We start from the raw sequence: 24,425 nt of genomic DNA, 5'->3' as shown, positions 1-24,425 counted from the left end.
TGTCCCGTGGTTCTGGACTCCCCCAACGTCGGGAACATGTTTAGGATAAGGGGGAAATCTTTTAGGACCGAGATGAGAAAAACATTTTTTTACACAGAGAGTGGTGAATCTGTGGAATTCTCTGCCACAGAAGGTAGTTGAGGCCAGTTCATTGGCTATATTTAAGAGGGAGTTAGATGTGGCCCTTGTGGCTAAAGGGATCAGGGGGTATGGAGAGAAGGCAGGTACAGGATACTGAGTTGGATGATCAGCCATGATCATATTGAATGGCGGTGCAGGCTCGAAGGGCCGAATGGCCTACTCCTGCACCTATTTTCTATGTTTCTATGGATTGGGATCCTACTTCCGACTGATTGTGGTAAGGGGAGAAAGCTGGAAAAGAGGTGGGGACAAAGACTGGCATGTAATACATTTCTCTAGAGATGCTGCCTGACCCACTGAGTTACTCCGGTATTGTGTGCCTATTTGATATAAACCAGCATCTTCTTTAACCTTCTTTAGTCAGAGGGTGGTGAATCTGTGGAATTATTTGCCATAGAAGGCTGTGGAGGCCAAGTCAGTGGATATATTTAAGGCTGAGATGGATAGATTCTTGATTAGTACAGATGTCAGAGAAGAAGATTAGGACGCAGAGATAGATCAGCTATGATTGAATGACTGAAGAAGGGTCTCGACCCAAAGCATCACCCATTCCTTCTCTTCAGAGATGCTGCCTGTCCCGCTGAGTTACACCAGCATTTTGTGTCTATCGATGGAGTAGACTTGTTGGGCCGAATGGCATGATTCTGCTCCTATCACTTATGATCGTATGAACATCTACAGTTCCTTCCTCCAAATGTAATAAGTAGGTACAGGTGAGGGAGAGGATTGATTGGTAGATGGTTGAACAAAGGCAAGTGATGAAAACTGTTCACTGATATATGCCCAATGAGCATATATTGTACATCTGTATGTTTTTCTCTTTTGGAAAAGGGGGGAGGAGGGTGTTATGATATGTATAATGTGCCTTTAAATATTTAATGAAGTCCACGCATGCTTGGGGGTTCCAGGCATGTATTGGAGTTGTACTTACTGGAAAAGCTTGTCCTTGAACATGGTGGTAACGGTGGTGCCTTAAAGAATCATTTTTCTGCCACAACCTGAAGCTCCCAGCTGGAACAGTTAGCAGCTAAGGACTAGTGAATCTCAATCGCCATTGGATTGATGAGTGAGCAACATTTAAGGCATGGATAATATTAAAACTGACGGAAAACGACATGGCTACCCGAAGGGTGGGGCAGATGGCCGCTCAGCAGCAAGCAGAGTCGAGTGCGGAGGAGGAGACGGGCGACCAGTGGCTTACGCAGACAGCCACCTGTAGCACTCCACAGCACGCTGCCGGTCCGCCACCCGTGAGCAGTATACGACCATCGACCCCATTAACCGTCAACCGCAGAGTGATTGAGGATTGGAAAACATGGCGCCGGATGTGGGCAACTGCAGCTAGACAGGCAAACACCAACATACCAGACGGCATTGTTTCTCTATACAATTGGCTCATTAGGACTGGAGATTAACAACAGTTTTGTGTTCGCCAACGGCGAGGAGAACCAAGAACTGGCTGATATCATTCACGCGTTCGAGAGCTACGCCATTGGCGAAAAGAATGAGACGTGTGAGCGATACCTCTTCAACAAGAGACAACAAGAAACAGGTGCGAACTTTGAAGCGTTCCCTGCTAGCCTGAGAACACTAGCAAAGTCTGGTAATTTCTGCCAGTGCATGATGGACAGCTTGCTCCGTGACAAGATTGTGTTGGGCATTAGCGACTCGCAGACGAGGAGATGTTTGCTGCAAAAAAGGAACCTCACTCTCACCGGATGTATCGGCATCTGCAAGAGTGCTGAGACTGACAAGTCACCTCCAAGCTTTCACCAGAAGTAGCAGGTCTGTTGTTGCAGTCCACAAAAATCAAGCAGAGGTGTGGCTGTGCAATTTCTTCACAAGCAAAGCAAGTGGGCTAAGCCTAAGAAAAGCCAAGACGAGCACAATCAAGAAGGGAAAGTGTGCAAGTATTGTGGCAAGGAGCATGTAATGGACATACTGCAATGTCCAGCCTACGGACAGTCGTGTAGGGCATGTGGCAGTCGCAACCACTTTGCAAAAGTGTGCAGAAAGAAGAAAGTGCACGAAGTGGACAACCATGCCGGAAGTGACATGAGCATTGAGTACATTGATAGTATTACACTCACAATCAACATGGTGCGGCCTAGAGATGATGTTTATGCATCAATGCTTGTCAATGGGAAGCAGGTCGACCTCTAAGTGGACAGTGGAGCGAGTGTGAATATCTTGCCATGCAGATATTTACTCGGCGTAGACCACACGCTAGTCACATGTCAAAAGAAGCTCATGATGTGGAATAAGACTACGATGGACGTGGAAGGAGTGTGCCGGGTTAAGCTGCTCAACCCCAAGACAAACCGCAAATATTCTGTGGAGTTCATTGTGGTCAGTGATGGCTTCACACCACTGCTAGGAAGCAAAGCTAGTCAGTGAATTTATTTGATCACGGTGAATGACAACAGTTGGCACCATGTACACACGTTGATGGTCGTAAAAGAGAAAGTGGGTAAGAGTGAAGAACGTTATGCAGAAGTGTTTGACGGTAACTAGAAGAGCTGCCTGGTGAAGCACACCTGCAGATTGACGAGGAAGTGCAACTCGCAGTCTTACCGCCACGACGTTTACCTCGTGCGATAAGGCAGAAGGTGAAGATGGAACTACAGCGCATGGTAGACTGTCGCATGATTGCATCAGTTCACGAGCTGACGAGTTGGGTCAGCCAGCTCGTGGTCGCGGAGAAAAAGAATGGCGATCTCCGGGTGTGCATCAATCCACGAATGCGAAACAAAGTGCTGAAGTGAGAACACTATCCGCTCCCAGTTATTGAGGACATCTTGCCAGATCTTGACCAAGCGAAGATCTTCAGTAAGCTAGACATGAGCTCAGCTTTCTGGCAGGTGAAACTTGATGACGAATCGTGCAATCTGACGATGTTCAACACGCCTTTCGGATGTTACCGGTGGCGCGATTGCCATTTGGTTTGAGTGTATCGTCTGAAATCTTCCAGTGAAGATTACATCAAGCACTCGAAAGGCTACCTGGAGTGATCTGCGTTGTAGCCAACATCCTCGTCTATGGTAAGGGAGAGGCGATGGAAGACGAGGTCATCGACCATGACTTGAAGCTCGAGCAGTTGCTTCAGCGATGTGTACAGCAACACATCAAACTTAACAAGGACAAGTCTGTCTTCAGAGTAACTGAGATACCCTTTTTAGGGTCTGAAGAAGGGTTTCGGCCAGAAACGTTGCCTATTTCCTTCGCTGCATAGATGCTGCTGCACCCGCTGAGTTTCTCCAGCTTTTTTGTGCACCTAACCTTTTTAGGACATGTGATCACTGGCACAGGACTACAACCCGACTCTAAAAAGGTCGTCAATATGCCAGCACCCTCAGATGTACAGGATGTGCAGAGGCTGGTTGGATTAGTCAACTACCTGGGCTGTTTTCTACCCAGCCTGTCTGATACCCTTGAGCCCATCAGTCAGCTGACGAAACCAGACATAGCATGGGAGTGGTCTGCTGAGCAGGACAAAGCGATGTCCAAGATCAGACAGATGGTACCCCGTCTACAGGGCTATGATTTTGACATCAGCTGCTGTCAGCCGAAGCTCATGTACCTTGCGGGTACACTATTGCGTGCAGTTAGCGCTACTCTGAGCAGAGAGCAAGCATTCGAGGCGGTAAACATGGTATCACACTTGCCAATTCGAGATGAGCGTCTCGAGCAAATTCGCGATCAAACAGCGAAAGAAGACACACTGCAGATGCTGAAACGTGTCATCATTGGTGGTTGGCCTAGTGAACGAGATAGGCTTGCAGAGCAGCTCACGCCTTATTACAGCTATAGGGATGAGCTCGCAGTCCAAGATGGTTTGATCTTTAAGGGTTGAGCACGTCTCGCTCAGCGCCTCATGAATCGTCGCACACGTACACTCCTGCCGACGACAGCGAGACTACTTGAACCCAGAGTTATGTAGGAGCTTGAACGCACGAAGCAGCTCTTTCTGCAGCAAGCTGACAATTACAATGTCAGCTAAAGACCGTTCCACACTTCATGAGGGCGACACAGTGCGAATGCAAACCCTCGTACAAGGAGAGAAGAGTTGGGAGAAAGCCATTGTTTCTCGCCACCTTGACGAGCGTTCATATGTGGTTCAGAGCCCATCTGGCATATACCGTCACATATACCGTCGCAATCACGTACTTCTCCGCAGACCTGCAAATATCTACCAGGCGAGCTAGTCGCACGTCAACACGCGAACCACGGCCAGACCATCAAAGACCAGGGCGAATCTACTACACCAACCACAACTAACGCGACACGGGCGTTGAAACAGCAGCCAACGTCTAATGAAAAGAAAACAGCTACTGAGTGAACTGACAAAAACAAGGACATTGACATAAACAAAACAAAACAGTGAGAACTCGCTCAGATGGAGCTGTGAGATCGCCTACGTATTTCGGAGACTATGTGACCCATTGATGTAGCTCTTATCAATTGTTATGTCTGCCTGGGGTTGCCAGTATGATAAAACAAATTTGTGTAAATAAGATAATGAGAAGGAAAGGAACTTTTGCTTTAAAAAAAAAAGTGTTATTTTCTCACTTGGACAGATATATGCCAAGCGAGCATACATTGTAGATCTGGGGGATGTTATGCTATGTGTAATGCGCCTTCAACGACTTGATAAAGTCCACGCATGTGCGGGAGTTCCAGGCATGCGTAGGAGTTTTACTTACTGGAAAAGCTTGTCCTTGAATAAAAACCGAGTTGTGAATCTGTGGAATTCTCTGCCACAGATGGCAGTGGACGCTAATTCAAGAGAGAGTTATATATAGCTCTTTTGGCCAACGGAATCAAGGGAGAAAGTAAGAATGGGGTACAGATTTAGAATGATCATATTGAATGGCGGTGTTGACTCGAAGGGCCGAAATGCCTGCTCCTGCACCTATTTTCTATGTCTATGTTTTTAAAAGACTAAAAGTGTGAGATAAGGTGGAATGTTGGTGGAAAGTGATGGAAGGGAAGGGGGGTAGGTAGGTGTGAATCAATTTGAGCCATAAGGAAGAGCGAGGGAGAAGAAGGGTGTTTGTAGGTTGGTTATCTAAAATTGGAGAATACAATGTTCAAGAGATACTCGGACAGGCATTACTTTCCCCCCCTGGAACAATGGTGGTTTGGTTGGGAAGGGTTAAGTTAACCAGGGACTTGCGGAGGTTCACTGCAGAAGGCGGATAGGAGTGGGGATAGCAATATGTAACTGGTGGTATCATACTGAGAGTGGCAGAAATGATCTGTTGGATGCAGCGGCTGGTAGGGTCAAAAGTAAGGAACAGGGGAACTCCATCTTTGTTCCTTCTGGGCGGGGATAATGGGCGAGAGCAGAACTATTAGACTGGAGACACTGATGAAGGATGACTTTATGACAGCAAGAGGGAAATAGTGTTCACTAAAGAAAGAGGATATCTCGGATGTCCTCGAATGGATAGCCTCATCTGGAAAGCAGATTCCGCTGCCCAGATATTCATGTTCACAAGTTGGAGGAGCAGAATTAGGCGATTCGACACATCGTCCACTCCGCCATTTAATCACGGCTGATCTCTGCCGTCTAATCGCATTTTCCTGCCTTCTCCCCATAACCCTTGACAACTGGTCCAATTCTACTCCTCTCACTTGTGAGGTACTAGAATGAATGGAAGCTTGGAATACATACAATAGCCAATAGGTGCAGGAGTAGGCCATTTGGCCCTTCACTGCAATCATGGCTGATCGTTCACATTCAGTACCCCGTTCCTGCCTTCTCACCATATCCCCTGACTCCGCTATCTTTAAGAGCTCTATCTAAAACTTTCTTGAAAGCATCCAGAGAATTGGCCTCCACAGCCTTCTGAGTACCCCACAAGGTGTGGACCAGATAGGCTGAACGGCTGGCAGTTGTGCTCTAGCTTCTGTGTTGTACATTATAAGGTGTCCTTGGTGCATGCCTTTTAAACTTAGAAATCAAGTTAATAGCTGTTGAAACATTACCTGGTCAATGCAAGTATCACTCACCAACTGGTACTGAATTATTATAAGTATTAATTTTCTCTCTTAACGATGGAAACTATGCAAAAACCGAGATTCCAACATGGGATGTTTTTTGTTGGAGGTCCTTATCTTTCGTGTACGTTAAAACTACTTTGTTTGCTTGCAGATCCCTGGTTATTATTAGTTTGATGGATGGGCGCATTGCAGCGTTGGATCCCGAGAATCGTGGAATTAAACGGTGGGAGATGGATGTTGGAGCTGGATCTTTAGTTTCTGCCAGTCTCAGCAAGCCAGGGGTAAGAGACAGCCAAATCGTCATTCCCTGCTATTGCCCATTGCTGTTCGGTGTTAGAACTCTCAACTGTGGACAGCTCAACTATGCTGAAGCTCTTCTTTCCAACCGTTTGTTCTAGTGGGTGCTTCCCATCCCACAAGGCGTCCTTATAATTGCCCTTAAGTTCAACGACACATATTAATACCCACCCCAGAATGTTATGACACATAAATTCTTGAGCTCGAGATTAAATCTTCTCTAAATCTCCACATCCCATTCTATCTCTAATTTTCTTTAAAATTGCATCCTGTGAGATCACCTGCACATTTATCATCTTTTTGTGAATCTCCAAATCCTCACAGCCTTTGCTTCACGGGTCCCAAATGGGTCAGATTTTATCTCCCTAAATCGCATCTAAGACTTATCTTAAAACCCATTGTTTAATCAAACTTTTAGTCACCTTTTCTAATGCTTAGCCCCTTGGGACATTATATTGAAATAGCTATATGTGGAAGATTTTGTTGCAACTTCCTTTCTGTGTGTTTATTTTAATACATACTGCAAATTCATGCATTCTGTGTATTGTTAAGCGGAAAGATTGTGGGATGCAGCCTATGCTTGGATCTTTACTTAAGGTTTGACCTGAAAAATAACTGCAACGTACTAATAATTCTTAAACCCATTTTGTGATCAAAGTGCTTGTAGGAAGTGAGTGATGGGGCTTTTAATGATGTACACAATATGTATCCTTTAAACATCAGTGTAAGCATGGCATTGATCATTTTCCCATAGATAGATGCTGGAGTAACTCAGTGGGTCAAGCAGCATCTCTGGTGAAAAAGGATTGCTGATGTTTCCGGTCGGGATCATTTATCCCACTTGCTCTGTGGTGTCTCTTGCATTAAAATTGGCTTCTAAAGCAATGTGCAATTGCTTTATCTCTGACTTAAAAATATCCACTGGCAGCTTCCACAGCCTTATGTTGCTAAGAATTGCACAGATTCACTGACCTCTGACTAAATAAATTTCTCCTCATCTCCTTCATAATCATACTTTATAAGCCAAGTATGTTTTGCACCATACGAGGAATTTGATTTGCCATACAATCATACCAATTAAATGCAACGCAACACGCAAAATACCCTTTAACATAAATATCTACCACAGTGACTCCTCCACATTCCTCACTGTGATGGAAGGCGAAAAAAAAATGTTCAATCTCTTCCCAAAGAATGTCCTTTAATTCTGAGGCTATGACCTCTAGTCCTAGACTCTCCCACTAGTGGAAACATGCTCTACACATTCACTCTATCCAAGCCTTTCACTATTCTGTATTCAATGAGGTCTCCCCTCATTCTTTTAAACTCCAAAATTCTGTTGACTGGATAAGAAAGCTTTTAAGGGATAAAGACCAAATGTGAGCTAATGGGACTTGCTTAGATGATCATGGTCGGCATGGACAAGCTGGGCCAAAGGGCAAATTTATTTTTTAAAGATAATTCAGAGGACATGGGTTTAAGGTGAGAGGGGAAAGATTTAATAGGACCCTGAGGTACATCGTTTTCACACAAAGGGTAGTGGGTATATGGAACACGAGTGGGTAGTTGAAACGGGTACAATAACAACTTTTAAGAGACATTTGGATAGAAACAAAACGGGCAATACGGGCTGAAAAGATGAAGTACGAGGGGAAGCTGGCCAGGAATATAAAGGACAGTAAAAGCTTCTTCAGATATGTTAAGGGAAAAAGAGTAGCAAAGTCAAATGTGGGTCCCTTGAAGGCAGTCACGGGTGAAATTATTATGGGCAACAAGGAAATAGCAGAAGAGTTGAACAGGTACTTTGGATCTGCCTTCACTAAGGAAGGCACAAACAATCTCCCAGATATACTGGAGGACAGAGGATCTAAGGGGGTAGAGGAACTGAAAGAAATTTTCATTAGGCGAGAAATAGTATTGAGTGGGCTAATGGGACTGAAGGATGATAAATCCCCTGGGCTTGATGGTCTGCATCCCAGGGTCCTCAGGGAGGTGGCTTTAGAAATAGTGGACGCAATGGTGATCATTTTCCAATGTTCAATAGATTCAGGATCAGTTCCTGGGGATTGGAGGATAGCTAATGTTACCCCACTTTTCAAGAGAGGAACGAGAGAGAAAACGGGGAATTATAAACCAGTTAGCCTGGCTTCGGTGGTGGGAAAAATGCTGGAGTCAATTTTTAAAGAGGTAATAATGGAACATTTGATAGCAGTAAAAGGATTAGTCCAAGTCAACATGGATTTATGAAAGAGAAATCATGCTTGACTAATCTTCTGGAATTTTTTGAAGATGTGACGAAGTAAAATGGATGAAGGGAAGCCAGTATCTAGACTTTCAGGAAGCCTTTGATAAGGTCCCGCACGGGAGACTGGTGACTAAAATTAGAGCACATGGTATTGGGGGGTAGGGTGTTGACATTGATAGAAAATTGGTTGGCAGACAGGAAGCAAAGAGCAGGAGTGAACAGGTCTTTTTCAGAATGGCAGGCAGTGGCGAGTGGAGTGCAGCAAGGCTCGGTGTTGGGGCCGCAACTGTTTACCATATATATTAATGATTTGGAAGAGGGAATTGGGAGCAACACTAGCAAGTTTGCGGATGACAAAGCTGGGTGGCAGTGTGAACTGTGAAGAGGATGTTAGGAGGATGCAGAGTGACCTGGACAGGCTGAGTGAGTGGGCAAAACCAAAAACAAAGGGGCAGATTATTATCTCAATGGGGTTAGGTTAGGTAAGGGGGAGGAGGTGCAGCGAGACCTGGGTGTCCTTGTACACAGGTCACTGAAAGTTGGCGTGCAGGTACAGCAGGCAATGAAGAAAGCTAATGGAATGTTGGCCTTCATAACAAGAGGATTTCAGTATAGGAGTAAAGAGGTTCTTCTGCAGTTGTATAGGGCTCTGGTGAGACCAGACCTGGAGTATTGTGTACAGTTTTGGTCTCCTAATTTGAGGAAGGACTTGTGATTGAGGCAGTGCAGCGTAGGTTCAAGAGATTGATCCCTGAAATGGTGGGACTTTTTCACCCAGCGAGTTGTGAATTTGTGGAATTCCCTGCTACAGAGGGCAGTGGAGGACAAATCACTGGATGGATTTAAGAGAGCGTTAAATAGAGCTCTTGGGGCTAGTGGAATCAAGGGATATGGGGAGAAGGTAGGCACGGGTTATTGATTAGGGACGATCAGCCATGAGCACAATGAATGGCGGTGCTGGCTCGAAGGCCCGAATGCCCTCATCCTGCACCCATTTTCTATGTTACTATACATCAATAGAAAATATTTAGAGGGGTATTGGCTAAACACAGGCAGGTGAGACTAGTGTGGATAGGGGTGATTGGTTGGTGTGGGCATGTTGGGCCAAAGAACTTGTTTCAGTGCTGTATAACGCTGACTACAACTCCTATTGAGATGGTTTTTTTTTTCTGATCTGATTTCTCTCGTGCTTGCAAAGAGTTTTCTGCTTGCTTCTCTGTCATCTTGACGCTAAGGTGAATCTCGTAATATATAAATATTGAGTTTATCCTGCGGATGAATGCTGAGTCTGTCGCCAATCTACCTGTTGATCATTAAAGGTCATGAGGGCTGTTGGATGAAGAGCTTCCTCAATCAATATCATTGACAAAATACTATTACTTAGTAACATGTATCATGTTCAGCTACTTATTGGTCACTGTACTCGATAAATAATCCAATTTGTAAACAGTGCTTTATATAACTGTGATAAAACCTTTCATTCGTGGGCTTGTGCTTCCTGCTGTAGGATCCAGCTGAAATTAGATTTGTAGGATATCTTTCCCAATTTTTCTTTGTAATATCAGCCATGATAAACTTTTGGTAATTTTCTGCCATCCTCCCTCCAAGGCTTCTTAAGGCGAGTTCCCTGAAATTATGCTTAGTACTGTACTGTAATCCAGTCTGTATAGTTATAACCAGGCTTTGCATTACAGCCCTCTAGCTTTTAAGGCTGCCACTCCAAACAACTTTTGATAATTTTGTGTCTGACTACACTTTATTTTAGAATAGGTTCCCAGAGACTCTTTGGGATTGATCTGTTGCTGACTTTTCATCATTTCAACAGTACTCTTTTGTTTTTGTTTCTGAAGGCGAATGGACTGTCGTGAGCCTTGATCCAATTCTCTTGTCTGCAACGTTGCTTAGTAATATCTATTAATCTAGATATTACTAATCTTAGTCTATTAATATATCTTAGTAATTGTTTCCCACATAGTTTCCAATATATGGTTATTATATGGTTAATATAAAGTTTGAGTATCTTTGCATTAACAGAGAAAGAAGTTCAGTTTAATTTATTGTCACGTGTACCAAGGTACAGTGAAAAGATTTTGTGCTTGCTATCCAGTCAGCAGACAGACAAAATATGATTACAATTGTGCCATTTACAATGTAAGGGAATAACGTTTAGTGCATAGTCCAAGGATCACCAATGAGTTAGATAGTAGTTCAGCACTACTCTCTGGTTGTGGTAGGATGATTCGGTTGCCGAATAACAGGTGGGAAGAAACAGTCCCTGAATGTGGAGGTGTGTGTTTTCACACTTCTATACCTTTTGCTTGATGGGAGATGGGAGAAGGGAGATGAGGGAGTGGCCAGTTGTGACTGGTCCTTGATTATGCTGCTGGCCTTGCCGAGGCAGCGTGAGGTATAAATGAAGTCAATTGAAGGAAGGTTGGTTTATGTGATTGTCTGGGCTGCATTCACAATTCGCTTCAATTTCTTGCGGTCTTAGATGCAGCTTTTCCCAAACCAAGCTGTGATGCATCCTGATAAAATGCATTCTATGGTGCCTCTGTAGAAGTTGGTGAGAGAAAGCAAGAGTGTTTAAAGGGCCTGTCCCACTTGGGCGACCTAATTGGCGAGTTCTGGCGAGCTTGCCCTTGACTCGTACTCGCAGCATGGTTGTCTCAAGGTCGTAGGAAGTCTTCGTAACTCTCCTTCATGCTCGAGAGTGGTCTCTGCGTATTCGAAGCCTCAGCTAGGTCGTGGCGTTTTTAAAAAAATGATAAGATATGCCCGCGAGTATAAAAGGTTGCCGTGGAAAAAATTCTTACTTTTTTTTACTCGTAGGCTTAGTCGTAGTAGGTCGCCATGTTACTCGTAGGTAGTCGTGGATGGTCTTCATCGTAGTCGAAGGGAGGTCGAAGGAGATTGAAGGAGGTAGTCTTCACTCTCCGCTATTCGGTGTCCAATTTTCCCAGTTAGTCATAGCTAGTCGTAGCTGGTCTTCAACATAGTCGAAGGAGGTTGAAGGAGGTCTTCAACATTTTATTTCTTTAAATTCTTCTATAGTTGCCAATTAGGTCGCCCAAGTGGGACAGGCCCTTTACTGTCATATGTACCATCTGCAGAACAATGAACTTCTTACATGAGGCAGAACAGGCCAACAATCAGAATGTGCATGGATTATATATAATAAACAAAAATTCAATAAATTAGTAACCCCAATACTCGTGCAAAAAACGTCCTTGGTGCAACCGGATCCAATTGATAAAATCAAAAATCAAATTCATATTTACAGTCACATGCACCAATTAAGGTACAGTGATATTTGAGTTACCATGCAGCCATATAATTAAAAGAACACAACACTATTAAAAGAACGATGGAACTTAACATAAACATCCACCATATGATCACTGTGATGGAAGGCAATAAAGTTCACCCTTGTATAGGGCCTTCACCCTCCATAGTCGCCGCTATGGAAGGCCCGATGTTCAAGCCCTCTCGTTGGGATGATCCAAGCTCCGACGACGGGACGGATGAAACACTCCGCGGCTTGGAGTGCCTGAATCGGCCACTTTCTTACCAGAGACCACGGCTTCTCGATGTCATAGGCCGCAGGCAGGTCAATGGTCGGAGCTTTTCTCTGGTGATCCCCGGCAAGGGATCCCTGGCTCCGGGATGGTAAAATTCCGCTCCACGCCCGCGGCTAGAAGCTCCGCAGACCGCAGTTTCACAATGTTAAAGTCAGCAGGCTGGCGGTCGGAGCCTTTCTTCTAGCTCCGCGGTGAAAGTCCGCGCTGCGCCTGCTGCTGAAGCTCTGGGTCGTCTCTGGGAAAGGCGGCACCAATCCAAGTTGTTAGGCTGCGGGGGAGGTGAAAATACAACTAGGAGAAAAGTCGCATCTCCGCCTATTCTCTCTCTCTCTCCCCCCCCCATCCCCACATACTGAGAAACATTAACACACACATTTAGACATACTTAAAAAAACAAAGAAAGTCAAAATGACTGTCACACTGCTGGCGAGGCTGCCGCTCGCAAGTTCATTCGGTTGAAGTAAGTGTGTAGTGTTCAAGAACCTGATCGTTGTTGGAAAGAAACTATTTTTGAAGCTGGTGGTCACGTTATTCAGACTCCGATGCCACTTTCCTCTGAAGAATGGCGGCCCCTCGCGGCAGCAGCCCCTGCCCTCCGTCTGTCTTTTTTTTTTTAATTTCCGTTCGATGTGTAGTTTGCTGTGGTTTTTGTATTGTTTTAAACTGTGTATATGTGGGGGGGTGTGGGGGAAACTTTTGAATCTCTTCCCTGCACGGGAGACCCGACCTTTCCCCTGGGTCTCCATTGTTGTTGGGGCCTAGCACCGTGGAGCAGCCTCCAGCCGGAAAGACCTGGGGGCTCCGGTCGCGGAGCCTGCGGACTTACCGTTGTGGGGCTGTCTGGCCTCTGAGCGTGGGGAGCTGTGGTGGTGCGCGGCTGCGACCAGACTTAGGGGCTTCGGAGGCTCCAGCTGCAGGGCCGGTGGATGGTGACATCGGGAGCTCGCAGATCCCTGGTGGGAGACTGTTTTTTGGAGCTCCCACGGCAGCAACTTCTCCCGCCCGTGTTGCGGGGCTTCCATCATTAAGATCCGGAGCAGGGCCTTACATCGCCGGCGTGGCCTTAAAGGCCGTGGGACTTACCATCGCCTGCTGGGGTCTTTAACATTGGGAGAGGATGGCGAGCCGGGGAAAGACAAGACTTTGCCTTCCATCACAGTGAGGAGGAGATTCGCTGTGATGGATGTCTGTGTGAATTGAGTTGGTCGTGTGTCTTGTAAAATTGTTTCTTCTCGTATGGCTGCAAAAACAAGTTCCTAACGGATAAATAAAGTTAATTGTATTGTATATGAGTGAAATGAGAGTGTGGTCAGGGTGGTGGGGGGGTTTTTGAGGCAGTGCCTCCTGCAGATCCCTTCAATGGTGGGGAGGTCAGTTTCTGTGATGGACATGACAGTGCCTACCACTTTTTATAGACTTCCTTCCTGAGCCTGATGCATCCAGTCTGTATCCACATATCAAATCTTCTCACACTCGCATATTTTGAGTTGAAATCAGTGTTTCAATCCACTTGCTCAGAATTTTGATGAGCAATATTTGTTACCTGTTGCGATAGATCAGATCTAGCAGAAAGCTCCAAATGTCCCTTAACAAGGAAATTCTGAGGTTTCTGTGGTTACTTCCTCTACAAGAAGTGGCTATTTCCCATAGTCTGTGATGTCACATGGATCCGGCAAGGCATTTAAGTCTACTCATTTTGTTTATCTTCTGCTCAGCCATGGCCGAGCTATTTGCTTCCTTGCCTTGCACTTGAGTGCAGAAGCTCAGATTCACCGTCCAATGCAGTAATGAATGAGATTTGCTCTCCTTATGGGCCTGTCCCACTTACACAATTTTTAAATTTATTTTTTTTCGCGACTTGTCATAGTCGCAGCAGGTCTCCGAAAATTTTCAACATGTTGAAACTCCAGTGGCGACCAGAACAAGATACGACTCTTTGGGCGACTACTCACGACCACACAGGCTTCACCCCGCGACATGTCGCCAGGGTGTCGCCTGTATGGTCATGAGTCGTCTCCTCAGTCACCCAAAGAATCGTAGCGTCTTTCTGGTCGCCGCTGAATTTTCAACATGATGAAAATTTTCGACGACCTATGACGGGTGCCGGCAGTCGCTGAAAAAGTCACGTAAGTTAGACGGGCCCCATAAGTGGTGTTTTTCAGATGAGAAACTAAATTGTGGCCCCAACGTTTTCTGATACTATATGGCACTATGTTAGAGAAGAGCTGTGGGGTAGATGGGATTTATCAGAGCTAACTCTGACTAAACATTTCTTAATGCAACGATTAATGTGGTTATTATCACATTGTAGTTTGTGGGGGGGCTTGCTATTTGCAAATAAGAGATGATGTTTTTGTGTTATGTTCCATGAAATAATGAAGCTTGAGACGGTCTGAAATGGACATGGAGGTTGATGTTTAGATATAGGCTCATTTCCTTAAAGAAAATGAAGAATGATACTCTTTAACATGAGCTTTGAGGTTTTACTGGCCATTTCACTATATTGCCTCTAATAAAACTTTTCCGTGTATTTAGTGTCATTACTTCAAATCATTATTGCAAAATTTTAATTCTTCTGTTTGCTATTTCAGTTTTTCAACTAAATCCTTGATTTAAAAAAAAAAAGGGCATTCTGCAAAACAAAAAGTCCAATCACTTTTCTTTTGAATGTTATTTTCTTGAGAAGGTGGTGGTGACTGTCTTCTTGAAATGCTGCAGTCATTCTGCTGAGGATGCCCTCATAGTGCTGTTCGATTGGTTGTTTTAATGGCAATGAATGAATAATTAGTTTAGAAATACAGCACGGAAACAGGTCCTTCAGCTCCTCGAGTCTGCGCCGACCAGCGATCCCCGCATAGCTACACTATCCTACACTAGGGACAATTTATACCAAGCCAATTAACCTACAAACCTGTACATCTTTGGAGTGTGGGAGGAAACCGAAGTTCTCTGAGAAAACCCACGCAGGTCACGGGGAGAAGGTACGAACTCCGTACAGCCAAGCACCTGTAGTCGAGATCAAACCCGGGTCTCTGGGGCTGAAAGGCTGAAACTCTACCGCTGCGTCACTATGCCTCCGTCCTGGAAATCTGCACTAGAAACCTCTGGTAATGACAAGTCTGGAATGGCAACAACTCTACTGCAATCCCACCATGCCATATTCAGAAAGTTGCAATAAAAATGTATGCCTTCTGGGAATATTTCATTGCAGTTGGGTACGTGCATTGCGTTTGATTACACCAATGTTGCTGGGTACCAGAGAACCTCTGGAATGAGTGTTTCATTGAATCTCAGTACATGTGATAATAATAAATCTATACCAAAAGTGACCGATAGTAACTGATGCTGGGTAATTCATGCAACACTTGAGAAGATACATTTTCTTTACCCCCTTAAAAGCACAGAAGGGGCCATTCTGCCCATCAAGCCTCAACTAACCTGCAAAGCAATACCATTCCCTCCCTAATTTTCTCTGTAATCTATTTTCCCTGCATTCCCATTGCTCCCTGTCTGATCTCATAATCAAGGCCACTGGGCGGGATGTAGATTTTCTTCAATCTCCAATCTCCCATTCTCTACGGTGAGTCGGTGCAGAAGTAGAGATGCTGCCTTGCAGCGTCCCGGGTTGGATTCTGACTACGGGTGCTTGTCAGTATGGAGTTTGTACGTTCTCCCCAAGATCTGCGCGGGTTTTCTCGGAGATCTTCAGTTTCCTGCCACACTCCAAAGACGTACAGGTTTGTAGGTTAATTGGCTTGCTATAAATATAAAATTGTCCCTAGTGTGTGTAGGATAGTGTTAATGTGCAGAAATTGCAGTGGAGCAAAGGGCTTGTTTCCGTGCTGTATCTCTGGAGGAACAGCACCTCATATTCCGCCTGGGTTGCTTGTGTCCGGATGGCATGAACGTTGAGTTCTCCCAATTTTGCTAACCCTTGCTGTCTCCTCCCCTTCCTTAACCCTCGAGCTGTCTCCTCCCATCCCCCCGCCCTCGGGCTGCTCCTCCTCCCTTTTTCCTTCCTTCTCCCCCCCCACCCCCCATCAGTCTGAAGAAGGGTTTCGGCCTGAAACGTCGCCTATTTCCTTCGCTCCATAGATGCTGCTGCACCCGCTGAGTTTCTCCAGCATTTTTGTGTACCTTCTGTACTATATCTTATCTGTTTAGATAGCACGCAAAACAATGTTTTTCACTGTATGTCGGTACATGTAACAATAATAAACCTAAAAGAAGAGTACTGATCTGAAACATCTACCTGTCCATGATCTCCAGGGATGCTGCCCAACCTGCTCAGTTACTCCAGCCTTTTGTCCTTCCTGTGAATGTCCTGTTCACGCTAGTTGTATATTATTCCACTTTCTCATCCACTCACACACACTCTAGAGGCAATTAAACTACAAACCTGACTGAGATGTGAGAGGCAACAACTCTACCACCTGCTCCACTGTGCCAACTTGTGAGCGGACAATCTTCTCATCACAGAAATTAGCCTAGTCATTCTCTTCCCCACTCTGTCCAATGGTACTGTATCCTTTCTTGAATAAGGAGATCAAAACTGTATGGGTGTGGCCTCACCAGCACCCTGTACAACTTTAACAACACCATCCTATCTCAAAACTCCAACCCTCTGGCAGTAGTTTTAGTTTACTTTTAGTGTTGTTTTTTGTCACTTGCCCCAAGACTTGTGTGCTAACCAGTCAGCGGAAAGTCAATACATGATTACAATCGAGCCGTTCACAGGGTACAGATACATGATAAGGGAATAAAGTTTAGTGCAAGATGAAGCCAGTAAAGTCCAATCAAAGATAGCCCAAGTGTCTCCAATGAGGTAGATAGTAGTTCAGGTCAACATGCTGTTTTGCTTCACCTCCATCCTTCTGTACTCTCTCTCCATTTAGATCATAGTCTGCCTTTAGATTTCTCTTAGAAACATAGAAACATAGAAATTAGGTGCAGGAGTAGGCCATTCGGCCCTTCGAGCCTGCACCGCCATTCAATATGATCATGGCTGATCATCCAACTCAGTATCCCGTACCTGCCTTCTCCCCATACCGCCTGATCCCCTTAGCCACAAGGGCCACATCTAACTCCCTCTTAAATATAGCCAATGAACTGGCCTCAACTACCCTCTGTGGCAGAGAGTTCCAGAGATTCACCACTCTCTGTGTGAAAAAAGTTCTTCTCATCTCGGTTTTAAAGGATTTCCCCCTTATCCTTAAGCTGTGACCCCTTGTCCTGGACTTCCCTAACATCGGGAACAATCTTCCTGCATCTAGCCTGTCCAACCCCTTAAGAATTTTGTAAGTTTCTATAAGATCCCCTCTCAATTTCCTAAATTCTAGAGAGTATAAACCAAGTCTATCCAGTCTTTCTTCATAAGACAGTCCTGACATCCCAGGAATCAGTCTATTGCACGGCCCTACATCAAACTATTTACCTAGTTTCCGCCCACTCAACCTACCCATAACCTGCAGCAGGGTTCAAATATCCTTGTTGTATCCTGCCTGCCCCACCAATTTAGGGTGGCATAGTGATACAGCTGGTAGAGTTGCTCTTTCACAGCACCAGAGACCAAGGTTCCATCCAGACCGTGGGTGCTGTTTGCGTGGAGATTGCAAGTTCTTCCTGTGACCTGGTGGGTTTCCTCCAGGTGCTCTGATTTTATAGATAGGCAATTAACTATTCATGAAACCATCTCACAATTACATATTCATTGCTTTCAAAGTTTTGAGTCCAAAAAGCAGAGTGAGGCTTGAAGGACTCTGATGGGACTTAATCCTCAAGATGCCAGATTTTAACAAATTATGTAGTGTCTCATTTTGTCGTTTGCACTGAATGAATAAACTTTTGTACCCTTGTGGAAGTATCACAGAAGTGATAATGACCATGGTATAGCCAATAAGTGCAGGAGTAGGCCATTCAGCCCTTCGAGCCAGCACTGCCATTCACTGTGATCATGGCTGATCATTCACAATCAGTACCTCATTCCTGCCTTCTCCCCATATCCCCTGACTCAGCTATCTTTAAGTGTTCTATTTAACTCTTTTGAAAGCAAGTCAACACAAGTATCAACTATAATCCGTCTGAGGCAGAGAATAAACTATGTTTATAGTTGATACTTGTGTTGACTTGCTGTGGCTTTATTCGCCCTCAGTCTATATATTTGATATTGTTAAATCTTTCCACCGTTTATAAGACACAGAGTAGGTGCAAGTTGGAAAAAAGTAATTTTGTCATACAGAGGGTGGTGGGTATATGGAATAAACTGCCAGATAGTGACAGAGGTGCATATGAATGCATTTTGGGCTGAAACATTGCCTATTTTCTTCGCTCCATATATGCTGCTGCACCCGCTGAGTTTCTCTAGCATTTTTGTCTACCTTCGATTTTCCAGCTTCTGCAATTCCTTCTTAACCAACCTTCAGATTTAGAGATAGTTTCCTTCCAGCTGTTATCAGGCAACTGAATCATCCTACCACAACCAGAGAGCAGTGCTAAACTACTATCTACCTCATTGGTGGCCCTCGGACTATCCTGGATCGGGCTTTGCTGGCTTTACATTGCACTGAACATTATTCCCTTATCATGTCTCTATACACTGTAAATGGTTCGATTGTAACCATGTTATGCCTTTCTGCTGACTGGTTAGCACGCAACAATCTTTTCACTGTACCTTGGTATACGTGACAATAAACTAAACTGAACTGCAAAAGGGTAGACAAAAGTGCTGGAGAAACTCAGCGGGTGCAGCAGCATCTATGGAGCAAAAGAAATAGGCAACGTTTCGGGCGGAAACCAAAGGGTGTCAGATAAGGAAAGGAGTGAAATGCAAGTTTAGAGAAAGGGATAGTGTTAATTATTAATAACAACGATCTCATGTGGAGATTTGGCATATTATATAATGTAAATAAGTTGCTATTATTCTAAGGGATGAAATATTTGTGAAAGACTAAAGACATTCCAAATGTGTATCGGCATGTGGAATTTTTCACATAGCCTTTGATACAATCTGCTAAATAAGACAGGATTGGATGCTCGGTTAACTAATGATTGTTTTACTGTTTTATTTTATTAGCATACAGTTGAGTTGTGTTGTGTGGTCTGACAACTATCAAGAGCTTTTAATCTTCAATTCTACTGTGAATGGAACAATTCAATTATTGCTGCAGGTTTTACAGGCACTTTAAACCAACAACACAAATAGATATACGATAATCAACAATACAATAAATTATTAGTAGTACTATATAACTAGACCATAATAGTACATTGGATAGTTTTGGGATAAGCCCACAGTTCTCCTTTTCAAATTAGCTTCACTGTTCCATACCTTGTAATGAAAGGTGAACTGCTTTGACAATATTAAAGTGATTTCACATGGGAATGGTCGTGATTGCCCGCAAACATTATTCTTGTGACGTGTCTCCAGCTGCACCATCTGCCACGCGTCAGGAAATACAATTTGAAATACATTATTTGCTTATTAATATACCATTTCCACAAAGTTCATTCGAAAATTTAAATTCCATGTCCCATATTTTTTGGATGGTGATTTGTGACAATATTATTCCAAGTAAAATATGAAGATACATGAAATTTAAACATCAAGGTCAAGAAACACTTTTGGAAGAATATTCGTTTTCCCAAGCCTTATTCATAGGTGCACAAGGTTAAATCGTTGAAGGACAAATCAAAATTCCCCTGCCCCAACTATCCTCTCAAGACACAGTGCTCGATTATCTTGGTGGGGCAGGCAGTATCTAGTTTAGTTTGTCATGTGTGCCAAGGTACAGTGAAAAGCTTTTGTGTTGTGAGCTATCAGTCAGCAGAAAGACTATACATGATTACAATCAGGCCGTCCGCACTGTGGAGATACAGGATAAAGGCTATAACGTCTAGTGCAAGATAAAGTCTAGTAAAGTCCGATTAAAGATAGACCGAGGGTCTCCAATGAGGTAAATGATAGGTGAGGACCACTCTCTAGTTGATGATAGGATGGTTCAGTTGCCTGATAACAGCTGGGAAGAAACTATTAAGATTGCTTTTGGATTGGCATATTGATTTGCAGGTAATGAAGGGATATGGATCATTTGCAGACAGAGGAGTTTAACTGGGCATCATGTTCGGCATGAATATTGTGGGACTGTTCCAGTGTCTATCAGCCTCCAATGTCATATGAGCCTCCAACACTCCAAAGAAAGCAATCACCCAGGAGTTTCAGCAACCTCTCTTTATAGTTAATACCCTCTACTCCAGGCATCATCATGATGAAGCTGTTTGGCAACCTCCCTAAAGCCTCCACATTCCTCTGTAATGAGGTGACCGGGCACAATTCTCCAAATGTGGCCGATCCAAATCTTTATTATGTTGCAACGTGGCATCGTGACTCTTATACTTGTCCCTGACCGATGAAGTTAGGCATACTGTTTTTTAACCATGCAATCGACTTAATTTTGCCCTTTTCTGAGAGTGATGGATTTAAAATGCCTTTACATGTCAATGCTGTTAATGGTCCTGGTATGAACGGTATAGGTTCCTTCTACATTTATCCTGGTAGAATAATGATTTCCATGCCAGATGTTGATCTGCGCTTGCTGAGCTGAGCACTGATGCACAAACATCGTCTTAAGGTGCCATTGCTCTGTTGACATGCAGTCCTTTTACACAAACTGGAGTGCGTCAAAAAAGATCATGGTAATAATATGACGGCTTTCGTCTGTTTGACAGGGCAGTGCCAATTGTGTACCTTACTATTATCTTCAGGATATGTCATTTTGTTCTTGTTTCACAGATTCTGACAGCTCACTAGTTCCTTGCTGAAGTGAACATTTGTGTTGCTTGGTGTTTTGTCATGTTGTGGCAGTCTCTGCCTCTGAGCCAAATTGCATCTTTTTGGGGAAATAAAAACAGGATATGCTGGTGATACTTAAGGTCAAGTAGCACCTGAGGAGAAAGAACAAATTGTTTCAGGTTGACAAAAATGCTGGAGAAACTCAGTTTCGTTTTTGTATGAGGGGGAGGGTAAGGGGGAAACCGCTTGCCAGTCGCTTCCTGGCGTGGATTTCAAGTTCAAGTGAGTTTATTGTCATGTGTCCCTGTATAGGACAATTAAAATCTTGCTTTGCTTCAGCACACAGAACATAGTAGGCATTTACTACAAACAGATAAGTGTGTTCATATACCATGATATAAATATATACACACATGAATAAATAAACTGATAACGTGCAAATAACAGAAAATGGTTATTAATAATCAGAGTTTTGTCCGAGCCAGGTTTAATAGCCTGATGGCTGTGGGGAAGTAGCTATTCCTGAACCTGGTTGTTGCAGTCTTCAGGCTCCTGTACCTTCTACCTGAAGGTAGAAGGGAGATGAGTGTGTGGCCAGGATGGTGTGGGTTTTTGATGATACTGCCAGCCTTTTTGAGGCAGCGACTGCGATAAATCCCCTCGATGGAAGGAAGGTCAGAGCCGATGATGGACTGGGCAGTGTTTACTACTTTTTGCAGTCTTTTCCTCCCCATGGCGCTCAAATTGCCGAACCAAGCCACGATGCAACCGGTCAGCATGCTCTCTACTGTGCACCTGTAGAAGTTAGAGAGAGTCTTCCTTGACAAACCAACTCTCCGTAATCTTCTCAGGAAGTAGAGGCGCTGATGAGTTTCTTGATAATTGCATTAGTGTTCTCGGACCAGGAAAGATCTTCAGAGATGTGCACGCCCAGGAATTTGAAGCTCTTGACCCTTTCAACCATCGACCCGTTGATATAAATGGGGCTGTGGGTCCCCCTCCTACTCCTTCCAAAGTCCACAATCAGTTCCTTGGTTTTGCTGGTGTTGAGGGCTAGGTTATTGCGCTGGCACCATATGGACAGTTGCTCGATCTCTCTTCTATACTCTGACTCATCTCCATCAGTGATACGCCTCACAACAGTGGTGTCGTCAGCGAACTTGATGATGGAGTTTGCACTGTGACTGGCTACGCAGTCATGGGTATAGAGTGAGTACAGCATGGGGCTGAGCACGCAGCCTTGAGGTGCTCCCGTGCTGATTGTTATCGAGGCTGACACATTTCCACCAATACGAACAGACTGTGGTCTGTGAATGAGGAAGTCGAGGATCCAATTGCAGAGGGATATGCAGAGACCCAGTTCTGCGAGTTTGGTAACCAGCTTGGAGGGGACGATTGTGTTAAATGCCGAGCTGTAATCGATGAATAACAGCCTGACATATGAGTTTTTGTTGTCCAAGTGGTCCAGAGTGGAGTGGAAAGCCAGCGAGATCGCATCCACCGTTGATCTGTTGTGGCGGTAAGCGAACTGCAGTGGGTCCAGGTTTTTGTCGAGGTAGGAGTTGATTTGCTCCATGATCAACCTCTCAAAGCACTTCATCACCACCGGCGTTAGTGCCACTGGTAGATAGTCATTGTGGCACGTCACCTTATTCTTCTTGGTCACTGGTATAATTGATGCCCTTGTAAAGCAGGTGGGGACCTCAGACCTCAGAATTTATCAGAGGTTGAAAATGTCCGTAAATACTCCAGTTGGTTGGTCCGCACAGGTTTTTAGAACACGACCGGGTATACCATCAGGTCCAGGCGCTTTTCGGGGGCTCACCCCTCTGAAGGATTTCCTGACGTCGACCTCTGTGACTCAGACTGAAATGCCATCACAGCGAATGGGGGATCGGGAAGGCACATCAGTATTGTCCCTATCAAAGCGTGCGTAAAATGCATTGAGCTCGTCAGGGAGTGATGTTTCGCCGACATTCGAGCTGCCTCCTAGTTTCGCCTTGTAGGAGGTGATTGCATTCAGGCCCCGCAACAGCTGCCGAACATCTGTTTCATCCTCCAGTTTGGAGCAGAAGTCCCTTTTGGCCTTTTTGATGGCCTTACCAAGGTTGTATCTGGACTTCATGTAGGCCACTGTATCAGTGGAAGTGAATGCCCTGTGTCTGGACTTCAGAAGAGTGCGGATATCAAAGTTCATCCAAGGTTTCTGATTGGGAAACACTCGGAAGGTTTTTGTAGGGATGCAGGCCTCCACACATTTATTTATGAAGTCTGTATTCGTTCAAGTCCGTTGCCGAGGCCTTGAACATTGCCCAGTCTACAGACCCCAAACAGTCCTGGAGTTGTTCCTCTGCCCCCCCCCCCGACCAGCTCTGTACTGTCCTCACCTCTGGGGGTGCGCTCTTCAATTGCTGCCTGTAGGCAGGAAGAAGCAGCACCGCGGTATGGTCGGATTTACCGAAGTGAGGGCGAGGGATAGAGCGATAGGCATTCTTGATGGTGGTGTAGCAGAGGTCGAGGTTGTTAGGTCTTCTGGTACAGCAGGAGACATGTTGGTGGAAGTTGGGGAGTGATTTCTTTAGGCTTGCCTTATTGAAGTCCCCAGCAATGGTGGTAAATGCCTCGGGGTAAGACGTCTGGTGTTTGTTGACCACGGCGTGCAGCTCCTCCAGTGCCAGACGGACGTCTGCCTGGGGTGGGATGTAGACCGCGGTCAGGATAATGGAGGTGAATTCCCTTGGGAGGTAGAAGGGACGGCACTTCACCGCCAGATGTTCGAGGTGTGGAGAGCAGGAGTTGGACAGGACTGCCACGTCTGAGCACCACGCAGAGTTGACCATGAGGCAGACGCCCCCTCCTCTCCCTTCCCCAGATGCCAGTGTACGGTCCATACAGTGGATGGAGAAACCTTCAGGCTGGACCGCTGAGTCTGGGGAGCTGGGGGTGAGCCATGTCTCTGTGAAACAGAACAGAGCATTCCCTCAGCTCCCTTTGATTTGCCCTTAAGTCCTCCACTTTGTTTTCAAGGGACTGTAGGTTGGCCAGTAGGATAGTAGGGAGAGGGGGCCGAAGTCCCCTGCGCTTCATTCTGACCTGAAGTCCTGCCCGTCGGCCACGTTTCCGGACACAATGGAGGCTTCCCCTTTGTTTCCAGGTACTGTACTTGCTGTACCTGCTGTTTCTGCGGACCTGCGCTGGAACGGGGATGCAACTATTTCTCGACTGCGGAAGGCTCCGGAGGCCCCGACCATGGGTGAACATCAGAGGAAGATGACTGACTTTGGTGCCTTCCCTCACAGTGGGAACTTTAATTCTGCGGTGTGGGGATGTTTTGTGTTGAACTCTATCGTATATTGTGTTCTTTATT

The 24,425-nt window shown here is 45.0% G+C and overlaps 1 protein-coding gene across 1 annotated transcript in view; it reads left to right on the top strand.

Annotated features, from left to right (window-relative positions):
• eif2ak3 (eukaryotic translation initiation factor 2-alpha kinase 3) overlaps nt 1-24,425 on the top strand; it is a 92,276-nt gene that overhangs the window by 8,346 nt on the left and 59,505 nt on the right. The window contains 1 exon segment of the mRNA XM_055644369.1: nt 6,299-6,428. Coding sequence (XP_055500344.1) covers nt 6,299-6,428 — 130 coding nt within the window.

The sequence above is a fragment of the Leucoraja erinacea genome, chromosome 1 (assembly GCF_028641065.1).
Source record: "Leucoraja erinacea ecotype New England chromosome 1, Leri_hhj_1, whole genome shotgun sequence".
Classification (NCBI taxonomy): domain Eukaryota; kingdom Metazoa; phylum Chordata; class Chondrichthyes; order Rajiformes; family Rajidae; genus Leucoraja; species Leucoraja erinaceus.
The sequence above is the reverse complement of the archived record's forward strand: the minus strand, read 5'-3'. Positions and strand labels throughout refer to the sequence as shown.